The sequence below is a fragment of the Leucoraja erinacea genome, chromosome 3, assembly GCF_028641065.1.
Source record: "Leucoraja erinacea ecotype New England chromosome 3, Leri_hhj_1, whole genome shotgun sequence".
In the NCBI taxonomy this organism is placed as follows: Eukaryota; Metazoa; Chordata; class Chondrichthyes; order Rajiformes; family Rajidae; genus Leucoraja; species Leucoraja erinaceus.
In genome coordinates, this window is record NC_073379.1 from 1155462 (window position 1) to 1175790 (window position 20329).

General features: G+C 45.1%; 1 protein-coding gene across 2 annotated transcripts in view; it reads right to left on the reverse strand.

The window, feature by feature from the left end:
- Positions 1-5419: 5419 nt before the first annotated feature.
- Positions 5420-20329, reverse strand: part of fam151b (family with sequence similarity 151 member B) — a 37205-nt gene continuing 22295 nt past the window's right edge. Inside the window, exon 6 of one of the 2 annotated variants that reach the window (XM_055631164.1) lies at positions 5420-6601. In XM_055631164.1, coding sequence (XP_055487139.1) covers positions 6451-6601 — 151 coding nt within the window. In that variant the 3' untranslated portion in view covers positions 5420-6450. Of the gene's footprint in view, positions 6602-14645; positions 19849-20329 lie in introns of those variants that run through there. The other variant, XM_055631170.1, reaches the window with a different exon arrangement.

The window sequence follows — 20329 nt, forward strand, 5'->3', positions numbered from 1 at the left end:
CACACAGTACGCAGAAGGACCTCTTTGTCCTATACTCAACTCCTCCTGTTATGAAGGCCAAAATTGCATCCGCTTTCTTCAATACCTGCTGTACCTGCATGCTTACTTTCATGAAGGGTTTCGGCCCGAAACGTTGCCTATTTCCTTTGCTCCATAGATGCTGCTGCACCCGTTGAGTTTCTCCAGCATTTTCTCCAGTACCTGCTTACTTTCATTGACTGATGAACAAGAACGCCAGATTTTCCCAACTTGACACCCTTTTCCCAACTTGACACCATTCAGATAATAATCAGCCTTCCTGCTTTTACCACCAAAGTGGATAACCTCACATTTATCCATATTAAACTGCATCTGCCATGCATCCTCCTCATAGTTCACACTGTCACCCAGCTTTGTGTCATATGCAAATTTGCTAATGTTACTTTTAACCCCTTCAACAAAATCATTAATGTATATTGTAAATAGCTGCGGTCCCAGCACCGAGCCTTGTGGTACCCCACTAGTCACTGCTTGCCATTCTGAAAGGGACCCGTTAATCCCCACTCTTCGTTTCCTGTCTGCCAACCACTTTTCCATCCATGCCAGCACCCTATCCCCAATACCATGAGATCTACTGTATCCACTGGCTCCCCCTTGTTTACTTTCCCAGTATCCTAGTTACATCCTTAAGAAATTCCAGAAGATTAGTCAAGCATGGTTTCCCCTTCATAAATCCATGTTGACTCGGACCGATCCTGTTACTGCTATCCAAATGTGCCGCTATTTCATCTTTTATAATTGACTCCAGCATCTTCCCCACCACCGATGTCAGGCTAACTGGTCTATAATTCCGTGTTTTCTCTCTCCCGCCTTTCTTAAAAATTGGGATAACATTAGCTACCCTCCAATCAACAGGACCTGATCCTGAATCTGTAGAACAATGGAAAATGATCACCAATGCATCCACGATTTCTAGAGCCACTTCCTTAAGTACCCTGGGATGCAGACCATCAGGCCCTGGGGATTTATCAGCTTTCAGTCTACCCAACACCATTTCCTGCCTAATGTGAATTTTCCTCAGTTCCTCCGTCACCCTAGATCCTCTGGCCACTAGTACATCAGGGAGATTGTTTGTGTCTTCATCTGTTTCAGTCTTCAAGGGTCCAACTTTGGTCATAACTAATTTTTTCCTCTTCACATACCTAAAGAAGCTTTTACTATCCTTTATATTCTTGGCTAGCTTACCTTCGTACTTCATCTTTTCTCCCCGTATTGCCTTTTAGAATTAATTGCCAGTCAATCTTGGCCAATTCACGTCTCATACCCTCAAAGTTACCTTTCTTTAAGTTCAAAACCATTGTTTCTGAATTAACAATGTCACTCTCCATCCTAATGAAGAACTCAACCATATTATGGTCACTCTTGCCCAAGGGGCCACGCACAACAAGACTACTAACTAACCCTTCCTCATTACTCAATACCCAGTCTAAAATAGCCAGCTCTCTCGTTGGTTCCTCTACATGTTGATTTAGATAATGCATTCCAAGAAATCCTCTTCCTCAGCACCCCTGCCAATTTGATTCACCCAATCTATATGTAGATTGAAGTCACCCATTATAACTGCTTTGCCTTTGTCGCAAGCATTTCTAATTTCCTGTTTGATACCATCCCCAACTCTGTACACAACACCCACAAGCGTTTTCTGCCCCTTAGTGTTTCGCAGTTCTACCCATACCGATTCCACATCCTCCAAACTAATGTCCTTCCTTTCCATTGCGTTAATCTCCTCTCTAACCAGCAACACTACCCCACCTCCTTTTCCTTTCTCTCTATCCCTCCTGAATATTGAATATCCCTGGATGTTCAGCTCCCAGCCTTGGTCACCCTGGAGCCATGTCTCCGTGATCCCAACTATATCATAATCATTAATGGCTATCTGCATGTTCAAGTCATCCACCTTATTACGAATACTCCTTGCATTGAGACACAAAGCCTTCAGGCTTGTTTTTACAACACTCTTACCCCTTATACAATTATGTTGAAAAGTGGCCCTTTTTGATTTTTGCCCTGGTTTTGTCTGCCTGCCACTTTTGCTTTTCACCTTGCTACCTATTGCTTCTACCTTCATTTTACACCCCCCTGCCTCTATGCTCTTGTACCCATCCCCCTGCCACATTAGTTTAAATCCTCCCCGACAGCACTAGCAAACACTCCCCCAAGGACATTGGTTCCATTCCAGCCCAGGTGCAGACCGTCCTGTTTGTACTGGTCCCACCTGCCCCAGAACTGGTTCCAATGCCCTAAAAATTTGAATCCCTCCCCCTTGCACCATTTTTCAAGCCACGTATTCATCTGCAATATCCTCCTATTTCTGCTCTGACTGGCCCGTGGTACTGGTAGTAATCCAGAGATTATTACCTTTGAGGTCCTACTTTTAAGCTTATCTCCTAGCTCCCTAAATTCATCCTGTAGGACCTCATCCCTTTTTTTACCTATATCGTTGGTGCCAATATGCACCACGACAACTGGCTGTTCACCCTCCCCCTCCAGAATGTTCTGCAGCCGTTCAGTGAAATCCCTGACCCTTGCACCAGGGAGGCAACATACCATCCTGGAGTCTCGTTTGCGGCCGCAGAAACGCCTATCTATTCCCCTGACAATTGAATCCCCTATTACTATTGCCCTTCCACTCTTTTTCCCCCCCTCATGTGCCGCAGAGCCACCCATGGTGCCATGAACTTGGCTGCTGCTGCCTTCCCCTGATGAGCCATCTCCCTCAACAGTATCCAAAATGGTATACCTGTTTAGGAGGGAGATGACCGCAAGGGACTCCTGCACTACCTGCCTACTGCTTTGCTGACTATTGGCCACCCGTTCCCTTTCTGTCCTCTTACCTTTTACCTGCGGTGTGACCAACTCGCTGTACGTGCTGTCCACGACTTTCTCAGCATCGTGGATGCTCCAGTATGAATCCAACCGCAGCTCCAATCGTTCAATGCGGTCTGCCAGGAGCTGCAGCTGTACATACTTCCTGCAAACATAGTCACCAGGGACACCGACCATATCCCTGATCTCCCACATGTTGCAGGCTGAGCAAACCACGGGGCCAATCTCCACCGACATATCCTACTCCCAATTTAACTATATTAAATATTTTTTTAAAAACACAAAACTTTATCCGTTAAACTTTACTAATAAATACTGTACCCTTACTCCCAGAATCCTTAACTCCCAGAATCCTTAACTCCCAGAATCCTTAACCTAAAGGCAGAAATGTAAAAATGTAAAGCAATCAGAGGCTTCCCCCAGACTCCTTCTCTGGAACTTTGGCGATCCTGCCTAATGTGAATTTTCCTCAGTTCCTCCGTCACCCTAGATCCTCTGGCCACTAGTACATCAGGGAGATTGTTTGTGTCTTCAACTGTTTCAGTCTTCAAGGGTCCAACTTTGGTCTTAACTAATTTTTTCCTCTTCACATATCTAAAGAAGCTTTTACTATCCTTTATATTCTTGGCTAGCTTACCTTCGTACTTCATCTTTTCTCCCCGTATTGCCTTTTTAGTTATCTTCTGTTGATCTTTAAAAGTTTCTCAATCCTGGCTACCTGCTCATCTTTGCTATGATATACTTCTTCTCTTTTATTTTTATACTGTCCCCGACTTCCCCTGTCAGGCACGGTCGCCCCTTACTCCCTTTGGAATCTTTCTTCCTCTTTGGAATGAACTGATCCTGCACCTTCTGTATTATTCCCAGAAATACCTGCCATTGCTGTTGCACTGTCATCCCTGTCATTCCTGTCAACTTTGGCCAGCTTCTCCCTCATGGCTCCATAGTTCCCTTTGGTCAACTGTAATACTGACACCTCAGATTTTCTCTTCTCCCTCTCAAATTGTAGATTAAATCTTATGGAGGGGGAACTAGGTTGGGGGAGGGACGGAGAGAGAGGGAAAGCAAGGGTTACTTGAAGTTAGAGAAATCAACGTTCATACCACTGGATTGTAAGCTACCCAAGCTGCCCGAGACTTGGGTATTGTGTAATGAGGAAGGATTAGTTAGCGATCTTGTTGTGCAAAGCCCCTTGGGCAACAGTGACCATAATATGGTGGAATTCTGCATTAGGATGGAAAGTAGGGTTGCCAACTTTCTCACTCCCAAATAAGGGACAAAAAGTCAAAATACAGGACAATTCCATTATGGGGTTAAATCCAAGGAAAAGGCATATAAATTGGTCAGAGGAAGCAGCAAACCGGAGGACTGGGAGAAATTTAGAACTCATCAGAGGAGGACAAAGAAGTTAATTGAGGGGGAAAAAAGAGCATGAAACCAGACTCCAAGGTTTCTTTAGATATCTAAAAAGGAAAAGATTAGTGAGGACAAATTTAGGTCCCTAATAATCAGAGACAGGTGAATGTATAATGGGGAACAAGGAAATGGCAGAACTTAAACAAATGCGTGTTAAACGAGTCAAGTACTTCACTGAGGAAGACACAATCTCCCAGAAATACTACTGGGGGACCGAGGATCTAGTGGGGTGGAGGAAATGAAGAGAATCCACATTTGTCAGGAAATGGTGTTAGGTAAACTGTTGGGACTGAAGGCAGATAAATCCCCAGGGCCTGATGGTCGGCATCCCAGAGTACTCAAGGAGGTGGCCCTAGAAATTGTGAATGCATTGGTGATCATTTTCCAATTTCTCTCGACACTGGATCAGTTCCTGTGGACTGGAGGGAAGCCACTTTTTAAGAAAGGGGGAGAGAGAGAAAACAGGGAATTATAGACCAGTTAGCCTTTCATCGGTAGTGGGGAAGATGCTTGAGTCGATTATTAAATATGTTATAGCAGCTCATTTGGAAAGCAGTAACAGGATCGATCAAAGTCAGTATGGATTTATGAAGGGGAAATCATGGTTGGCTAATCTTCTGGAATTTTTTAAGGATCTAACAAGTAGAATGGATAAGGGAGAGCTACATCCACACTACAGTGGAAGTAGTGTATCTGGACTTTCAAAAAGCCTTTGGCAAGGTCCCACACAAGAGATTAGTGTGCAATATTAGAGCACATGATATTGACATGGGTAGAGAACTGGTTGGCAGACAGAAAGCAAAGAGTATGAATAATGGGTCCTGTTCAGAATGGCAGGCAGTGACTAGTGGGGTGCCGCAATGCTCTGTGCTGGGACCCCAGTTATTTACAATATATATTAACGATTTAGACTAGGGAATTAAATATGACATCTCTAAATTTGCGGCTGACACAAAGCTGGGCGGCAGTGTGAGCTGCGATGAGGATGCTATGATGCTGCAGGATGACTTGGATAGGTTGTGTGAGTAAGCAGATGCATAACAGATGCAGTATATTGTGGATATATGTGAGATTATCCACTTTGGTGGCAAGACCAGGAAGGCAGATTATTATCTGAATGGTTTCAGATTAGGAAATGGGAGGGGGTGCAATGAGACCTGGGTGTGCTTGTACATCAGTCACTGAAAGTAAGCATGCAGGTACATCAGGCAGTGAAGAAAGCTAATGTTGGTTTGATTGCTAGAGAATTTGAGTTTAGGAGCAAGGAGGTCCTACTGCAGTTGTACAGGGCCCTGGTGAGACCACACCTGGAGTGTTGTGTGTAATTTTGTTCTCGTAATTTGAGGAAGGACATTATTGCTACTGAGGGAGTGTAGCATAGGTTTACCGGGTCCCCATTGTCCATTTTCCATCCTCTCCCTCACGGTGGTCCCCCCACGCCGGGTCCTCCTTTGTTCCTTCCCCTGGCAGCGGCGTCCTCACTCCACGTGTCCGTCCTCGTCCGTCGGACATCATCGCCATCATCGACCGCCACAGCGACCTCTCCACTGGCACCGCCGGGTCCTATCCGGATAACTCTGTGGCGTCGACCCAGACCCCAGCCGCGGGCTCCATCGACTCGCGGCTCTGCTGCAGTCTCCGCCGCCAATGGGCTCCGGCCTCGACGACTCCACTGCTCGCCGCGTGGCGTCTGCCGCAGTGGCTCACCGGGATATTGATCTAGAGTGGACGCAGGTTGGTAGAGTGTCTGTGTAATAAGGTAGCAAATAAAGGCCATTCTCTGGTAGGCCTTCGTGTATGAGTGGATGATGATTTGGAACGTGGCAATTTTAATTAAAGGTTTGAGAACTGTAATGTGCCAAGTCATGCGATAAACATCCTTTCCTTAATGCTACAATTTCATTTGAAAGTAAAAATAAAGAGTGATTATTGGACGCCCATCACGTCTGCAATTCTGACAATTTCCCAGATAACATTGGTCCTAGATGATCATTGCTGCTGTATTGCAAACATTTATTTTCATCTTTCGTAGCAGATGTTTTAAAAGTTACCATTATCATCTACTACATCACATGTGTTTGTTCAATTTAAATGAAATTAATGTTTGGCTTGCTATTTCACTTACTTGCTATCCAAAGCATTTAACTGATGATCAACTTGTGTTTGCAGTTAAAAAAAAGAAGATGTCAGCTGCAGCTTTGCCTCTGATGATCGACTGGATAGATATTGACATGGTAATTTGCGTTGAAAATGCCGTATCTTTCTCCGATGTGAAGTGGCCTTTCCCAAGCTGGCTGTGCGGCAAGTCAAAGTGGCTGAGCTGTGAACAACAAGAGCAAATCAAAAGCATTGGGATAGATATGACCTGTAATGGAGTATACTGGAGGTAAAAAATATTGTCGGGTCTTCGTGCCATTAAATAGTTATTTAATTGAACAAATAATTAATCTCGTAAGATCCTGGATAAAACAACAGTGTATCTGTAAAGACAGATACAGGGCTGCCAACTCTTACGCATTGAGCGTGAGACTCGCGCATTTGACAAAATTCTCCGCTTTCATGCTGATGACAGAAGTTCACACGCTCATAACATTTCTGCAGCATTTTTGTCTACCACTCTATAGATGCTGCCTCTCCCGCATTCACATTCCCGTGCAGATGGTGTGGTAGGTGAGACACGGCGGTGGTCCCAGCACTGTCCCCCCCCCCCCCCCCCCCCCCCCCCCCGAGACACCGCTCACCGCTCTGTGAGAGAGAAGGGGGAAAGGGTGGAGAATCAATTTTAGACATTTTTCATCTTTTTCTGCAAATCGCAGCAATGATAGAGGAAAGTCTACCCTGGCCTGGATCTCACAGGGAGCAAATGAAGGGAGGGAGAACAATACTGGGGTGAGGTTTAATTATTGCAGGGGGAATACTTACTGATGGGCCAAAGGGACTCCTCCTGGCATAGTACAGGCCTGATGGGCTGAAGGGGCTCGTTAAAAAAAATATCTGAGTGAAATCTCAGTGAAAGGCACTTCTTCTGGACTTTTCCTGGCCTGGCACACTCACCCAACCAGCCCAACGCACCCTGCATCCTCATAGCATCCTCCTCACAGTTCATACAGTTAAGGGGTTGGACAGGCTAGATGCAGGAAGATTGTTCCCGACGTTGGGGAAGTCCAGGACAAGGGGTCACAGCTTAAGGATAAGGGGGAAATCCTTTAAAACCGAGATGAGGAGAACTTTTTTCACACAGAGAGTGGTGAATCTCTGGAACTCACTGCCACAGAGGGTAGTTGAGGCCAGTTCATTGGCTATATTTAAGAGGGAGTTAGATGTGGCCAAGGGGATCAGAGGGTATGGAGAGAAGGCAGGTACGGGATACTGAGTTGGATGATCAGCCATGATCATATTGAATGGCGGTGCAGGCTCGAAGGGCCAAATGGCCTACTCCTGCACCTAATTTCTATGTTTCTATGTTTCTATACTGCCACCCAGCTTTGTGTCATCTGCAAATTTGCTAATGTTACTTTTAATCCCTTCATCTAAATCATCAATATATATTGTAAATAGCTGCGGTCCCAGCATCAGGCCTCGTTGTACCCCACTAGTCACTGCCTGCCATTCTGAAAGGGACCCGTTAATCCCTACTCTTTGTTTCCTGACTGCCAACAAATGTTTTATCCATGTCAGCACTCTACCCCCAATACCATGTGCTCTAATTTTGCCCACTATTCTCCTATGTGGGACCTTATCAAATGCTTTCTGAAAGTCCAGGTATACTACATCCACTGGTTCTCCCTTGTCCATTTTCCCAGTTACATCCTCAAAAAATTCCAGAAGATTAGTTAAGCACGATTTCCCCTTCGTAAATCCATGCTGACTTGGACCGATCCTGTTACCGCTATCCAAATGTGCCGCTATTTCATCTTTTATAATTGACTCCAGCATCTTCCCCACCACCTATGTCAGGCTAACTGGTCTATAATTCCCTGTTTTCTCTCTCCCGCCTTTCTTAAAAAGTGGGATAACATTAGCTATCCTCCAATCCACAGGACCTGATCCTGGATCTACAGAACACTGGAAAATGATCACCAATGCATCCATGATTTCTAGAGCCACTTCCTTAAGTACCCTGGGATACAGACCATCAGGCCCTGGGGATTTATTAGCCTTCAGTCCCATCAGTCTACCCAACACCATTTTCTGCCTAATGTGGATTTCCTTCAGTTCCTCCGTCACCCTAGATCATCTGGCCACTGGTACATCAGGGAGATTGTTTGTGTCCTCCTTAGTGAAGACGGATCCAAAGTACCTGTTCAACTCGTCTGCCATTTCCTTGTTCTCCATAATAAATTTGCCCTTTTCGGCCTTCAAGGGTCCAATTTTGGTCTTAACTATTTTCTTCCTCTTCACATACCTAAAGAAGCTTTTACTATCCTGCTTTATATTCTTGGCTAGCTTACCTTCGTAACTCATCTCTTCGCCCCGTATTGCCTTTTTATTTATCTTCTCTTGCTCTTTAAAAATTACCCAATCCTCTGGCTTCCCGCTCATCTTTGCTACGTTGTACTTCTTTTTTATTTTATACTGTCCCTGACTTCCCTTGTCAGCCACGGTCTCCCCTGACTCCCCTTGGAATCTTTCTTCCTCTTTGGAATGAACTGATCCTGCACCTTCTGTATTATTCCCAGAAATACCTGCCATTGTTGTTCCACTGTCATCCCTGCTAGGGTATCTTTCCAGCCAACTTTGGCCAGCTCCTCCCTCATGGCTCCGTAGTCCCCTTTGTTCAATTGTAATACTGACACCTCAGATTTACTCTTCTCCCTCTAAAATCTTAGATTAAAACTTATCATATTATGGTCACTACGTCCTAATGGCTCCTTTACGCCGAGTCCCCCTATCCAATCCTGAGGTTTCCTCCACATTCCAAAGTCGTTCATGTTTGTAGGTTAATTGGCCTCTGAAAATTGCCTTTAATGTGTAGAATGTGAAAATGGGATAACATCGAACTTAGTGTACCAGTGACCGATGGTTGGCTTGGACTTGGTGGGCCGAAGGCCTGTTTCCATGCTGTTTCTCTGAACTATAATACTAAACTAAAATTATTGCAAGATGCTTCACAGAAATATAATCAAACATACATAAATATCATTCCTAGAAGGGAATTTTAGCAGGGGAAATGCAAAAATTGCTCAAGCTGAACTGCCAAAACAATCAAAATGAGAAATAACTGACTGCCATATGATGAAATAATCAACTGGATAAGTATTGACATGGTACTTTGCATTGAAAATGCCCTATCTTTCTCCGATGTGAAGTGGCCTTTCCCAAGCTGGCTGTGTGGCAAGTCCAAGTGGCTGAGCTGTGAACAACAAGAGCAAATCAAAAGCATTGGGATAGATATGACCTGCCAGGGATTATACTGGAGGTAGAAAATATTGTTGCGTCTTCGTGCCATTAAATAGTTATTTAATTGAACAAATAATTAATCTCGTAAGACCCTGGATAAAACAACAGTGTATCTGCAAAGATAGATACAAAAAGCTGAAGTAACTTAGAAACATAGACTTTGACTGCGTGTTTCCACCAAGTGCACTGGTTTCCTCCCACAATCCAAAGACGTGCAGGTTTGTAGGTTAATTGGCCTCCGTAAATTGCCCCCCGTAAATTGCCCCAAGTGTGTAGGATGTGAAAATGGGATAACATAGAACTTGGTGTACCAGTGACTTGGCTTGGACTCGGTGGGCTGAAGGGCCTGTTTCCATGCTGTATCTCTGAACTATTACACTAAACTAAAATTATTGCAAGATACTTCACAAATGTATAATCAGGCATACATAAATATCAATCCAAAGAGGGAATTTTAGCAGTGGAAATGCAAAAATTGCTCAAGCTAAACTGACAAAACAATTAAAATGAGAAATAACTGACTGACATATGATGAAAGAATAGATCGACTGGGCTTGTATTCACTGGAATTTAGAAGGATGAGAGGGTATCTTATAGAAACATAAAATTCTTAAGGGATTGGACAGGCTAGATGCAGGAAAAAATGTTCCCGAAGTTGGGGGATTTCAGAACCAGGGGTCACAGTTTAAGAATAAGGGGTAGACCATTTAGGACTGAGATCAGAAAACCTTTTTCACTCATTGTGAATCTGTGGAATTCTCTGCCACAAAAGGCAGTGGAGGACAATTCACTGGATGTTTTCAAGAGAGTTAGATTTTGGTCTTAAGGTTAGGGATATAGGGAGAGAGCAGGAATGGGTCCTGATTTTGGATGATCAGCCATGATTATGGGGTGGGAGATTGCAACCTTCACATGGTCCGCCCTGTTTCGACGAATGCAATCAGCCTGGCGTGCACAATCAAATACGATCAAATAGAACAAGTTGTCCTACAACTTTAGGCTGTGCACGCCATACACAAGAAGAAGCCATGATCATATTGAATCAGCCTGGCGTGCACAATCAAATACGATCAAATAGAACAAGTTGTCCTACAACTTTAGGCTGTGCACGCCATACACAAGAAGAAGCCATGATCATATTGAATGAGGGTGCTGGCTCGAATGGCCGAATGGCCTACTCCTGCACCAGTGATCCCCACACACTAATGCCATCCTACACACTGGAGACAATTTACAATTATACCAAGCCAATTAACCTACAAACCTGTACATCTTTGGAGTGTGGGATTGAAAAAGTTCACTTTAAAAATAAACAAAGTACAAATTCTTAAGACTATATAAAGCTTTAATTTAACGTCTGATTGGTGTGGACCTAGAGACTCAGAGACAACAGTTTTACGTCTGAGTACTCCAGCAACACACACAGAATTACCAGAAAACTGGAGTTAATATACCTTCAGACTCAATATCAATTGCATGTGGTAATGTACCAGGAACCATCAGCCACCACCAAATATGGAGTTGTTTTTCACTCTTTGCCAAAAGCCAGTCATCCCATTGGCATCCTCTGGCCCCTTCATATCTGATTAAACTGTTCAACTTACATTAAAAAACTTGTAGGAGAGCTGTGAACTATTCTTCTTACATAAAAAACCCTTGCCATGATGATTTTGGCCAAGTATCCATCATGCAACAACAATTGGCTTTTTACAACAGGAAAGTTTAAATATGACAACAATCGATTAATAACTAACTGTTTCAGGATGAAACTGAAGATCCCAGACGAAACCCACGCAGGTCACGGGGAGAAGGTACAAATTCCGTGCAGACAGCACCCGTAGTCAGGATCAAACCCAGGTCTCTGGCGCTGTAAGGCAGCTACTCTACTACTCTGCCACCATGCTTTACAATATAAATATAAAATATATTTACATTACTTTGTGAACTCCCAGTGTGGATTGCAAACTCCTGGGCAGAAATATGAGTTAGTGTAATTGATAACCAAATCTAACAAAGGTACAATGACAACAATCATTCTTGTTTCTCTAGACCTTCCTTCTCAAGAATCGATGCTTTTGTATTTGGGGAGATAGATGGTAAAGGAGGCTACCATAAAAAAGCCTTCAAAATATTTAAATCTCTCAATAGTTATTATTGGACCGTGGATCAGCTGTGCAGTGACTACCGAGGAAAGCGAAAACCTTTTCTCAACTCCTTTTTTATGAAGGTAGGTTTTCGTTCAGTTATATTCTTACTATCTTAACTTTACAAACCTGTTCAAATGTCTCACTGTTCCTTCCTTTTGTAGATTCTCTATTTACATACAAGAGAAAAGTACCCAGAACCTCATCAGTGGCACACTTTGTCAAAGTCATTTTGCAACTTTTTGGATGTTTTAAATGACTGCTGTAACCAGAAGTGCCTGTATCACTATTACCACGCCGATGTCAACCTTTTCGAACGTGTTGCAGATAAAACATTTCAATGGTTGCTAGGAAAAATACACAATATTCTGGAAGATCCAGAAAATGAACTTGACTAATCTGCTTGGAAGTAGGAACAAAAAAAATCATGGCATTTCATTCTTCCCAAATGATTCCTACCTTCTCCAACAGCTCGTTCCACACACCCGCCACTCTTTGTGTGGAAACGTTACCCCTCAGATTTTTAAATACTCAAAGTATAATAATTCAAGATGCTTGTTGAATTCTGCAGTTAAAGGCCTTGCACTAACATAAGAGTCTTTATTTTGAATTGTTAAATGTTATTCCATGCAAATCATCGCTTCTTTATGCCATAGGAAACATAGAAAATTGGTGCAGGAGGAGGCCATTTGGCCCTTCGAGCCTGCACCACAATTCATTGTGATCATGGCTGATCATCCACAATCAGTAACCCGTGCCTGCCTTCTCTCCATATCCCTTGATTCCACTAGCCCCTAGAGCTCTATCTAACTCATTTAAATTCATCCAGTGAATTGGCCTCCACTGCCTTCCACTGCAGAGAACTCCACAAATTCACAATTCTCTTGAGATGTTTTTCTCATCTCAGTTTTACATGGCCTCCCCTTTATTCTTGGACTGTGGCCCCTGGTTCTGAACTCCCCCAACATTGGGAACATTTTTCCTGCATCTAGCTTGTCCAGTCCTTTTATAATTTTATACATTTCTATAAGATCCCCTCTCATCCTAAATTCCAGTGATTACAAGCCGTCTTTCCAATCTTTCCTCATATGACAGTCCCGCCATCCCGGGAGTTAACCTCGTGATCCTACGCTGCACTGCCTCAATAGCAAGGATGTCCTTCCTCAAATTAGGAGACCAAAACTGCACACAATACTCCAGGTGTGGTCTCACCAGGGCCCTGTACAACTGCAGATGGACCTCTTTACTCCTGTACTCAAATCCTCTCTTTATGAAGGCCAACATACCATTAGCTTTCTTCACTGCCTGCTGTACCTGCATGTTTACTTTCAGTGGCTGGTGTACAAGGACACCCAGGTCCCGTTGCACTTCCCTTTTTCCTAATCTGACACCATTGAGATAATAATCTGCCTCCCTCTTCTCTGCCACCAAAGAGGATAATCTCACGTTTATCTACATTATACTGCATCTGCCCACCCACTCAACCTGTCCAGGTCACCCTGCAACCTCCTAGCATCCTCCTCGCAGTTCACACTGTCAAGAGTGTTTTATTATCATATGTCCTGAAATGGAACAATGAAATTTGCAACACCACACAGAAATGTAAACATAGTACTCACTGGACCGACCGTTGATCCGACCATTCATAACCATAACTCCTATCCCCAGATGCCTTTAATCTCAGTCAGATTTGAAGGATTCTCCTCTGGTTATCTTGTGAGAGATGTAAATTTCATGGGAAACCCAAAATGTATTTAATTCATGTGCAACATCTCTCCATAAAGTTCTATCGAGAGAGAAACCTGCAACTGCTTAACGTTAAATATAAGGACAGGGGTCCTTTATAAAGAGCGCTTTAACCATGCTGGACTGATTCTGTTTTGGTTTTTTTAAGTGTCGTATTATTTAGCCTGTCAATAAATCATAAAATTAGCCAATCCATTGTATTTTGCATGAATTAAAGTATTCTGAATGATTATAAGAATCGCGTGGAAAGGCCAGGTAGACAACAGTGACCCTTCACCACTGCACATTTAAGTTGAGATTAGTTTTATTGTCATGTGTACCAAAGTACAGTAAAAATCTTTTGTTGCATGCTAATCAGTCAGCGGAAAGACAATACATGATTACAATCGAGCCATTCACAGTGTACAGATACGTGATAAGGAAACATTGGCACATTGGCCTGCATCAGTCAGAATATTGAGTACAGAAGTTGGGAGGTCATGTCACAGTTGTATAAGACGTTGGTGAGGCAGCATTTAGAGTATTATGCTCTGTTCTGGGCATCATGGAAAGATGTTGTCAAGCTGGAAAGGGTACAGAGAAGATTTACGAAAATCTTGCCAGGACTAGAGCGTCTGAGCTATAGGCAGAGGTTGAGTAGGCTGGGACTCTATCTTATAGAGGTGTATAAAATGATGAGAGGAATAGATCGGGTAGATGCACAGAGTCTCATGCCCAGAGTAGGTGAATCGAGGACCAGAGGAGAAGATGCAAAGATTTTATAGAAATCTGAGGGGTAACTTTTTCACACAAAGGGAGGTGGGTGTATGGATCAAGCTGCCTGAGGAGGTAGTTGAGGCAGGAACTATCCCAACATTTAAGAAACAGTTAGAAAGGTACATGGACAGGACAGGGTTGGAGGGATATGGGTCAGATGCAGGCAGGTGGGACTAGTGTAGCTAGGACATGTTGGCCGGTGTGGGCATGTGGGGCGATGGGCTTATTTCCATGCTGTATCACTCTATGACTGAGTTTGGTCTTAAAATGTCCAAGTGAGGAATATTTGTTACGGCTCATAGACCAACACAACACAACTCTTTTAAAACATTTATTAACATATAACCAACCCCCACAAATAAACACTACAAAACACATGACATGCAATGCTGCCTGAAGTTATGATATAAAATATCACACATCTTATACTCCAATACGACTGCTGAATTCTATGCCTTATACTACTTTTACCCTTAACTGTAACTAGTCACTCAAGCTGCAGTTCCCTTTAATCAAAATATTATTTATTCTTTAGTCCTAAATGATTTCAGATACATTTCACCATGATGACTACTTGGAATGTTCTGCCACAACACCTTGCAAGTTGACCCCATCCACCCGAGCTGCTCATAATCCAAAAATCACAGCCACTAGATTGACCAAACATAGGGGCGGCACAGCGGTAGAGTTGCTGCCTTACAGCGCCAGAGACCAGAGTTCGATCCTGACTGCAGGTCAATTCTAGGTTAATTGGCTTCTGTAAAAATTGTAAATTGTCCCTACTGTGTAGGATAGTTTTAATGTGCGGAGATCGCTAGTCGGTGTGGACTCGGTGGGCAGAAGAGCCTGTTTCTGTGCTGTATATCTAAACTATACTAAACATTCCTTTGTTTATGCCATTCTCCTTCCTATTTGTCTATTGTTACCATTAGCACAACCCAGATGCTTGGTGGAGAAAAGTTTATCAGTAGCCCAAACCTGTTGCCGTATATTTCTTTATTCATATTTGCGTTCACCTGCTGAGAAGAGGCACGGCATAATCTTGTTACTTAGGCATTGACTTGTGATCTCAGTGATGTCGCAAGAATCCAGAATTTAAAAAATGTCCTTCATTAGTAAAAAAGTTCAGGATTTCCTTTGCAGTTTACAGCCTATTTGAAACGTTCATCGTGTGGCGGCTCCCAAGGGTCGGGCCATCCTAACTGTCAAACCCCTCGGCACGGGAATGGTTCAGTCCGGAGGCGGCCCTTAACCAGAGGGTTTAAAGGCAGGGGTTTGGGTGCCATCTTTCTCTCGTGGGCTTCCCTACAACCGGGAGGAACACAAAAAAAGGTGCCTCTCGAAATACCTGACTCCTCTCTTTCGTTTCGAGACGTACGCACCACATTGGTGACCCCGACACTCCATTGTCGTCATGCTGGAGAAAGCCGAAAGCCCTACCACCTCACAGGCCGGGCCGGCCCTGTCTCTGGACACGGTCTCTGTTAGATTGCCCACCTTTTCGACCACCCGGCCGCACATCTGGTGGGCCGCACGCAGGCGGAGGCCCAATTCATCCTGCGGGGCATCACAGTCGATGCCACCCGCTTCTATTACCTGGTGGGGGCCCTCGACCAGGACACGGTTGAAGAGGTCACGGACTTCCTAGCAGCCCCCCCCGGCCACCGAGAAGCGTGCTGCCAGGCTCCTTCATATGGAGGGCCTAGGCGAGAGACGGCCATCAAGCCTCCTAAAAGAGATGGTTGCTCTCCTACATGGGCACACACCGTGCCTATTGTTTGAATATATATACCTCCATCTGCTGCCAGCCTACATCCGTCTTCAGCTCACGGATGCCTCCTTCGCCGACATCAGGGCCCTCGGTAGGCGCACTGACGCGCTGTGGATGGCGCGTCCTGATAACGTCAATGGGCTGGCCGTCGGCAGGCACACCGATGACCTCACCCCGGCAGCTCCCGATTTCCACCGGTGGGCCGGGGGAGCTGTGGAAGGAGTGACAGCTCCAGCCCGACGGCCCGTATGATCGCCCCCTGCGGCCGTGTCATATACTGCACCTGCAGTCCAGCGGCAGCGAGCTCCAAGTGCCACCACCAGGAGCCAGCAAGCTTCAAGTGCCACCAACAGGAGGCGCTGGTGCTACTACCATCAGCGCTGGGGTGCTGCAGCACGGCAATGCCGCCAGTCGTGCATGTTCCCGGGAAACGCCTGGGCCGGCTGCCAATAGGACATTTCGCCTGCATGTGCCATCAGCCATCCGGGACTGCCCCTACGTTTTCCTGCGCCATGATGCCCACCGGACGCCACTCCAGAGGTCGTACGAGGGCCCGTTCCGGGTGCTGGAACACGGGTGGATGACCTATGTGCTTGACATGGGGGGCCGGCCGGAGGCCGTGTCGATTGACTGGTTGAAGCCGGCACACCTGGACATTGACCAGCCGGTGCTGGTTGTCCAACCTCGGCCTCGAATGCGCCCCCCTTCACGGCTCCCTCCGCCTGTCACTCCACCTGTCCTCCCGCCAATCCCTCCACCTGTGCCTCTGCCAGCCCCACGATCGGCTGACTTCCGCACGCGGTCCGGCCGGGTCGTGTGCCCGCCGGTGCGTTTCGTGCCTCGGGTTCTGGGGGGGGGGGGGGGGGTCCTGTGGCGGCTCCCAAGGGTCGGGCCATCCTAACTGTCAAACCCCTCGGCACGGGAATGGTTCAGTCCGGAAGCGGCCCTTAACCAGAGGGTTTAAAGGCAAGGGGTTTGGGTGCCATCTTTCTCTCGTGGGCTTCCCTACAACCGGGAGGAACACAAATAAAGGTGCCTCTCGAAATCAGATTCAGATTCAGATTCAATTTTAATTGTCATTGTCAGTGTACAGTACAGAGACCACGAAATGCAACGGAGAGACCTGTAGCGCCTCCCGGATGGTAGGAGGGTAAACAGTCCATGGTTGGGGTTAGAGCAGTCCTTGGCGATGCTGAGCGCCCTCCGCAGACAGCTCTTGCTTTGGACAGACTCAATGGAGGGGAGCGAGGAACCGGTGATGCGTTGGGCAATTTTCACCACTGTCTGCAATGCGTTCCGGTCGGAGACAGAGCAGATGCCATACCATACTGTGATGCAGTTGGTAAGGATGCTATCGATGGTGCAGCGGTAGAAGTTCACCAGGATCTGAGGAGACAGATGGACCTTCTTCAGTCTCCTCAGGAAGAAGAGACGCTGATGACCCTTCTTGATCAGAGTAGAGGTATTGTGGGTCCAAGAGAGGTACCTGACTCCTCTCTTTCGTTTCGAGACCTATGCACCACAATCGTTTAAATTTTAAATTAAATTAATGATAATATCATGGGTTATGAATTGCACTCAATTTTTAGATTATCGCAAGTTATGTATTCTTGCTCTAGTGGGTTGTTTTAATGCAGAGAATGGTGGCCTGAGAAGTTAGCTAAGTATTTTGCTCATCTGTGCGTATCCTATATTGGCGATGTGCGATTAAGACCATGTTCACTTGGGTGTTTCGTATGAAACACTCAAATGCTTCGAAAGAATTGAACTACGCTAAGATGATGTCACCCAAAAACATCATTGCGTGTATCCCTGGCATATCAACGGCATTGGAATCACAAAGGTGAATTTCACTTCAGTTGCATTACACAGTTGGTCTAGTTTGAACTAGGAATGTTACAAATATGGTTTACTTCAGGTTAAATGGGTTTTAAAAAGCATTATGCTGACAACAAAACAGAGGTATACAATCCAGTTTCAAGGCTTACATCCAAATATACAGTACGTTCATCTAATCTATGTATGGTTCTCCATCACATTTGATATCTACATTCTGAACTTACGTGAGAGGTTGCCACAACAAATGCTGGGAAATAGTTTTAAAGTTCAATGAACCCTTTTCACGTGCAGGGTGCGGTTTCCTGGACTAGATAACGGTTGAATAAAACTTTGCACAGCTGTTTAGATTAGTTTAGTTTAGAGATACAGCAGGGAGAAAGGCCCGCGTTTGCAGGTCCGCACTGACCAGTGATCCCCACAAACTAACACTACTCCAACACACACTAGGGACAATTTTACAATTATACCAAGCCAATTAACCTGCAAACCTGTATGTCTCTGGAGTGTGGGAGGAAGCCAAATATCTTGGAGAAAACCCGCACAGGTCACGGGGAGAAGGTATAAACTCCATACAGACAGCACCTGCAGCCAGGATCGAACCTGGCTCTCTGGCGCTGTAAAGCAGTAGCTCTACCGCCACGCCATTGTGCCCCCCGGGAAAGGATAAAGGATTTTTGGATATGAGTCTTTACAGAATTAGTTTCACGTTGAAGGTGGTGAATATTATCTGTATTTCCAGAAACACGCTCTTCTTGTTAAATAGGTCAAAGGTCCTGTTAAGCCACCTTTGTCCAAGACAACAGATGGAAACCCGAGTTAACAATGTTTTACTACTTCTGCCCGTAAGTTCCAAATGTTCAAAGAATGGGTAGGGCAAGTTTGAAATACTGCCATGATATTGGAGCAAATACACAGGAGACATGATCCCTTGACCTGCAGTTATAAAAAAACAGGCATCCCTCAGCCTCCTCTACAGAACAGGCACCCCTCAGCCTCCTCTACGGAACAGGCACCCCTCAGGCTCCTCTATTCCAGGGGAAAAAAAACGAGCCTATCCTTGTAACTATGATGCTCCAATCCAGGCCAACTATTTGAATTATGAAGAGATAATGTACGATTACAATATTTCATACCAGCATTGTGTCAAAATCATGGAACTCCCTTCCTGGCAGCCCTGTTGGATTTGTCCACACCTCATGAGTTGCAACAGTCGAGGAGGTATTTCACCACCACTCCCTCAAAGGCAATCTAGAATGGGTAATTAAATGCTCGGCCTACAAAGCCCACGTCCGTTGAATGAATAACAAAAATTAAAGTGTGGCATGCTAATCCCAGTACCAGGTTCACCTATGCTTTAGTTTAGTTTAGTTTAGAGATACAACATGGGAAGAGCCCACACCGACTAACGGTCCCCGCACTTTAACACTAGTCTACATTGGGACCATTTTTACACTCATATAGAGCCAATTAACCTACAAACCGGCACGTCTTTGGAGTGTGGGAGGAAACCGAATATCTCGGAGAAACCCCACGCAGGTCACGGGGAGAACGTACAAACTCCGTACAGACAGCACCCGTAGTCGGGATCGAACCTGGGTCTCCGGCGCTGTATGGCAGCAACCCTACTGCTGCGCCACCGTGCCGCCCAACGCGTCTTAAATTGCATTTGATAATTATCTTGGGATGGTTTACTATGTTCAAAACGCTGAATAAATGCAAGTTCTGTCTTTGTGATTAACTTGCTGGTATTTGAGGTCTGCAGTTTTCTAGTTTGCTGCCTGCCTTAAGGCACTGATTTGAGGTTCAAAAAGATCATAATAGATCTTTGATTTGTCGAAGTCCTCTCGGATGTATAACATGTCTTCAAGAGTGTATGAATCGTCTCTTCCCGTCCACACAGTCAGACTGTATCTGCATGAAAGGAAAATTGCTCAGGCTAAACTTTCATCACAGACGGGGTCAAACAGGTAACAAAACACAGTGAAATACAAAACACATTGGAACACTCAATAATAAGACATGGAAACAGAGAAATTGGAGCATTGAACCTTGAAACTCATCTACCATATAAAACAACCATGGCTGTTCATCTCACTCAACAGCAGTAATAGGAATCTGAGGGGCAACTTTTTCACACAAAGGGTGGTGGGTGTATGGAACAAGCTGCCAGAGGCAGGTAGTTGAGGCAGGGACCATCCCAATGTTTAAGAAACGGACAGGTTCATGGATAGGACAGGTTTGGAGGGATACGCGCAGGCAGGTGGGACTCATGTAGCTGGGACATGTTGGCTGGTGTGGGTGGGCCAAAGGGCCTGTTCCCACACTGTATCACGCTATGACTATATCCATACGCCCGTGCACCCATTAATGCCTTTTGTTTCTTGAAGTTTCC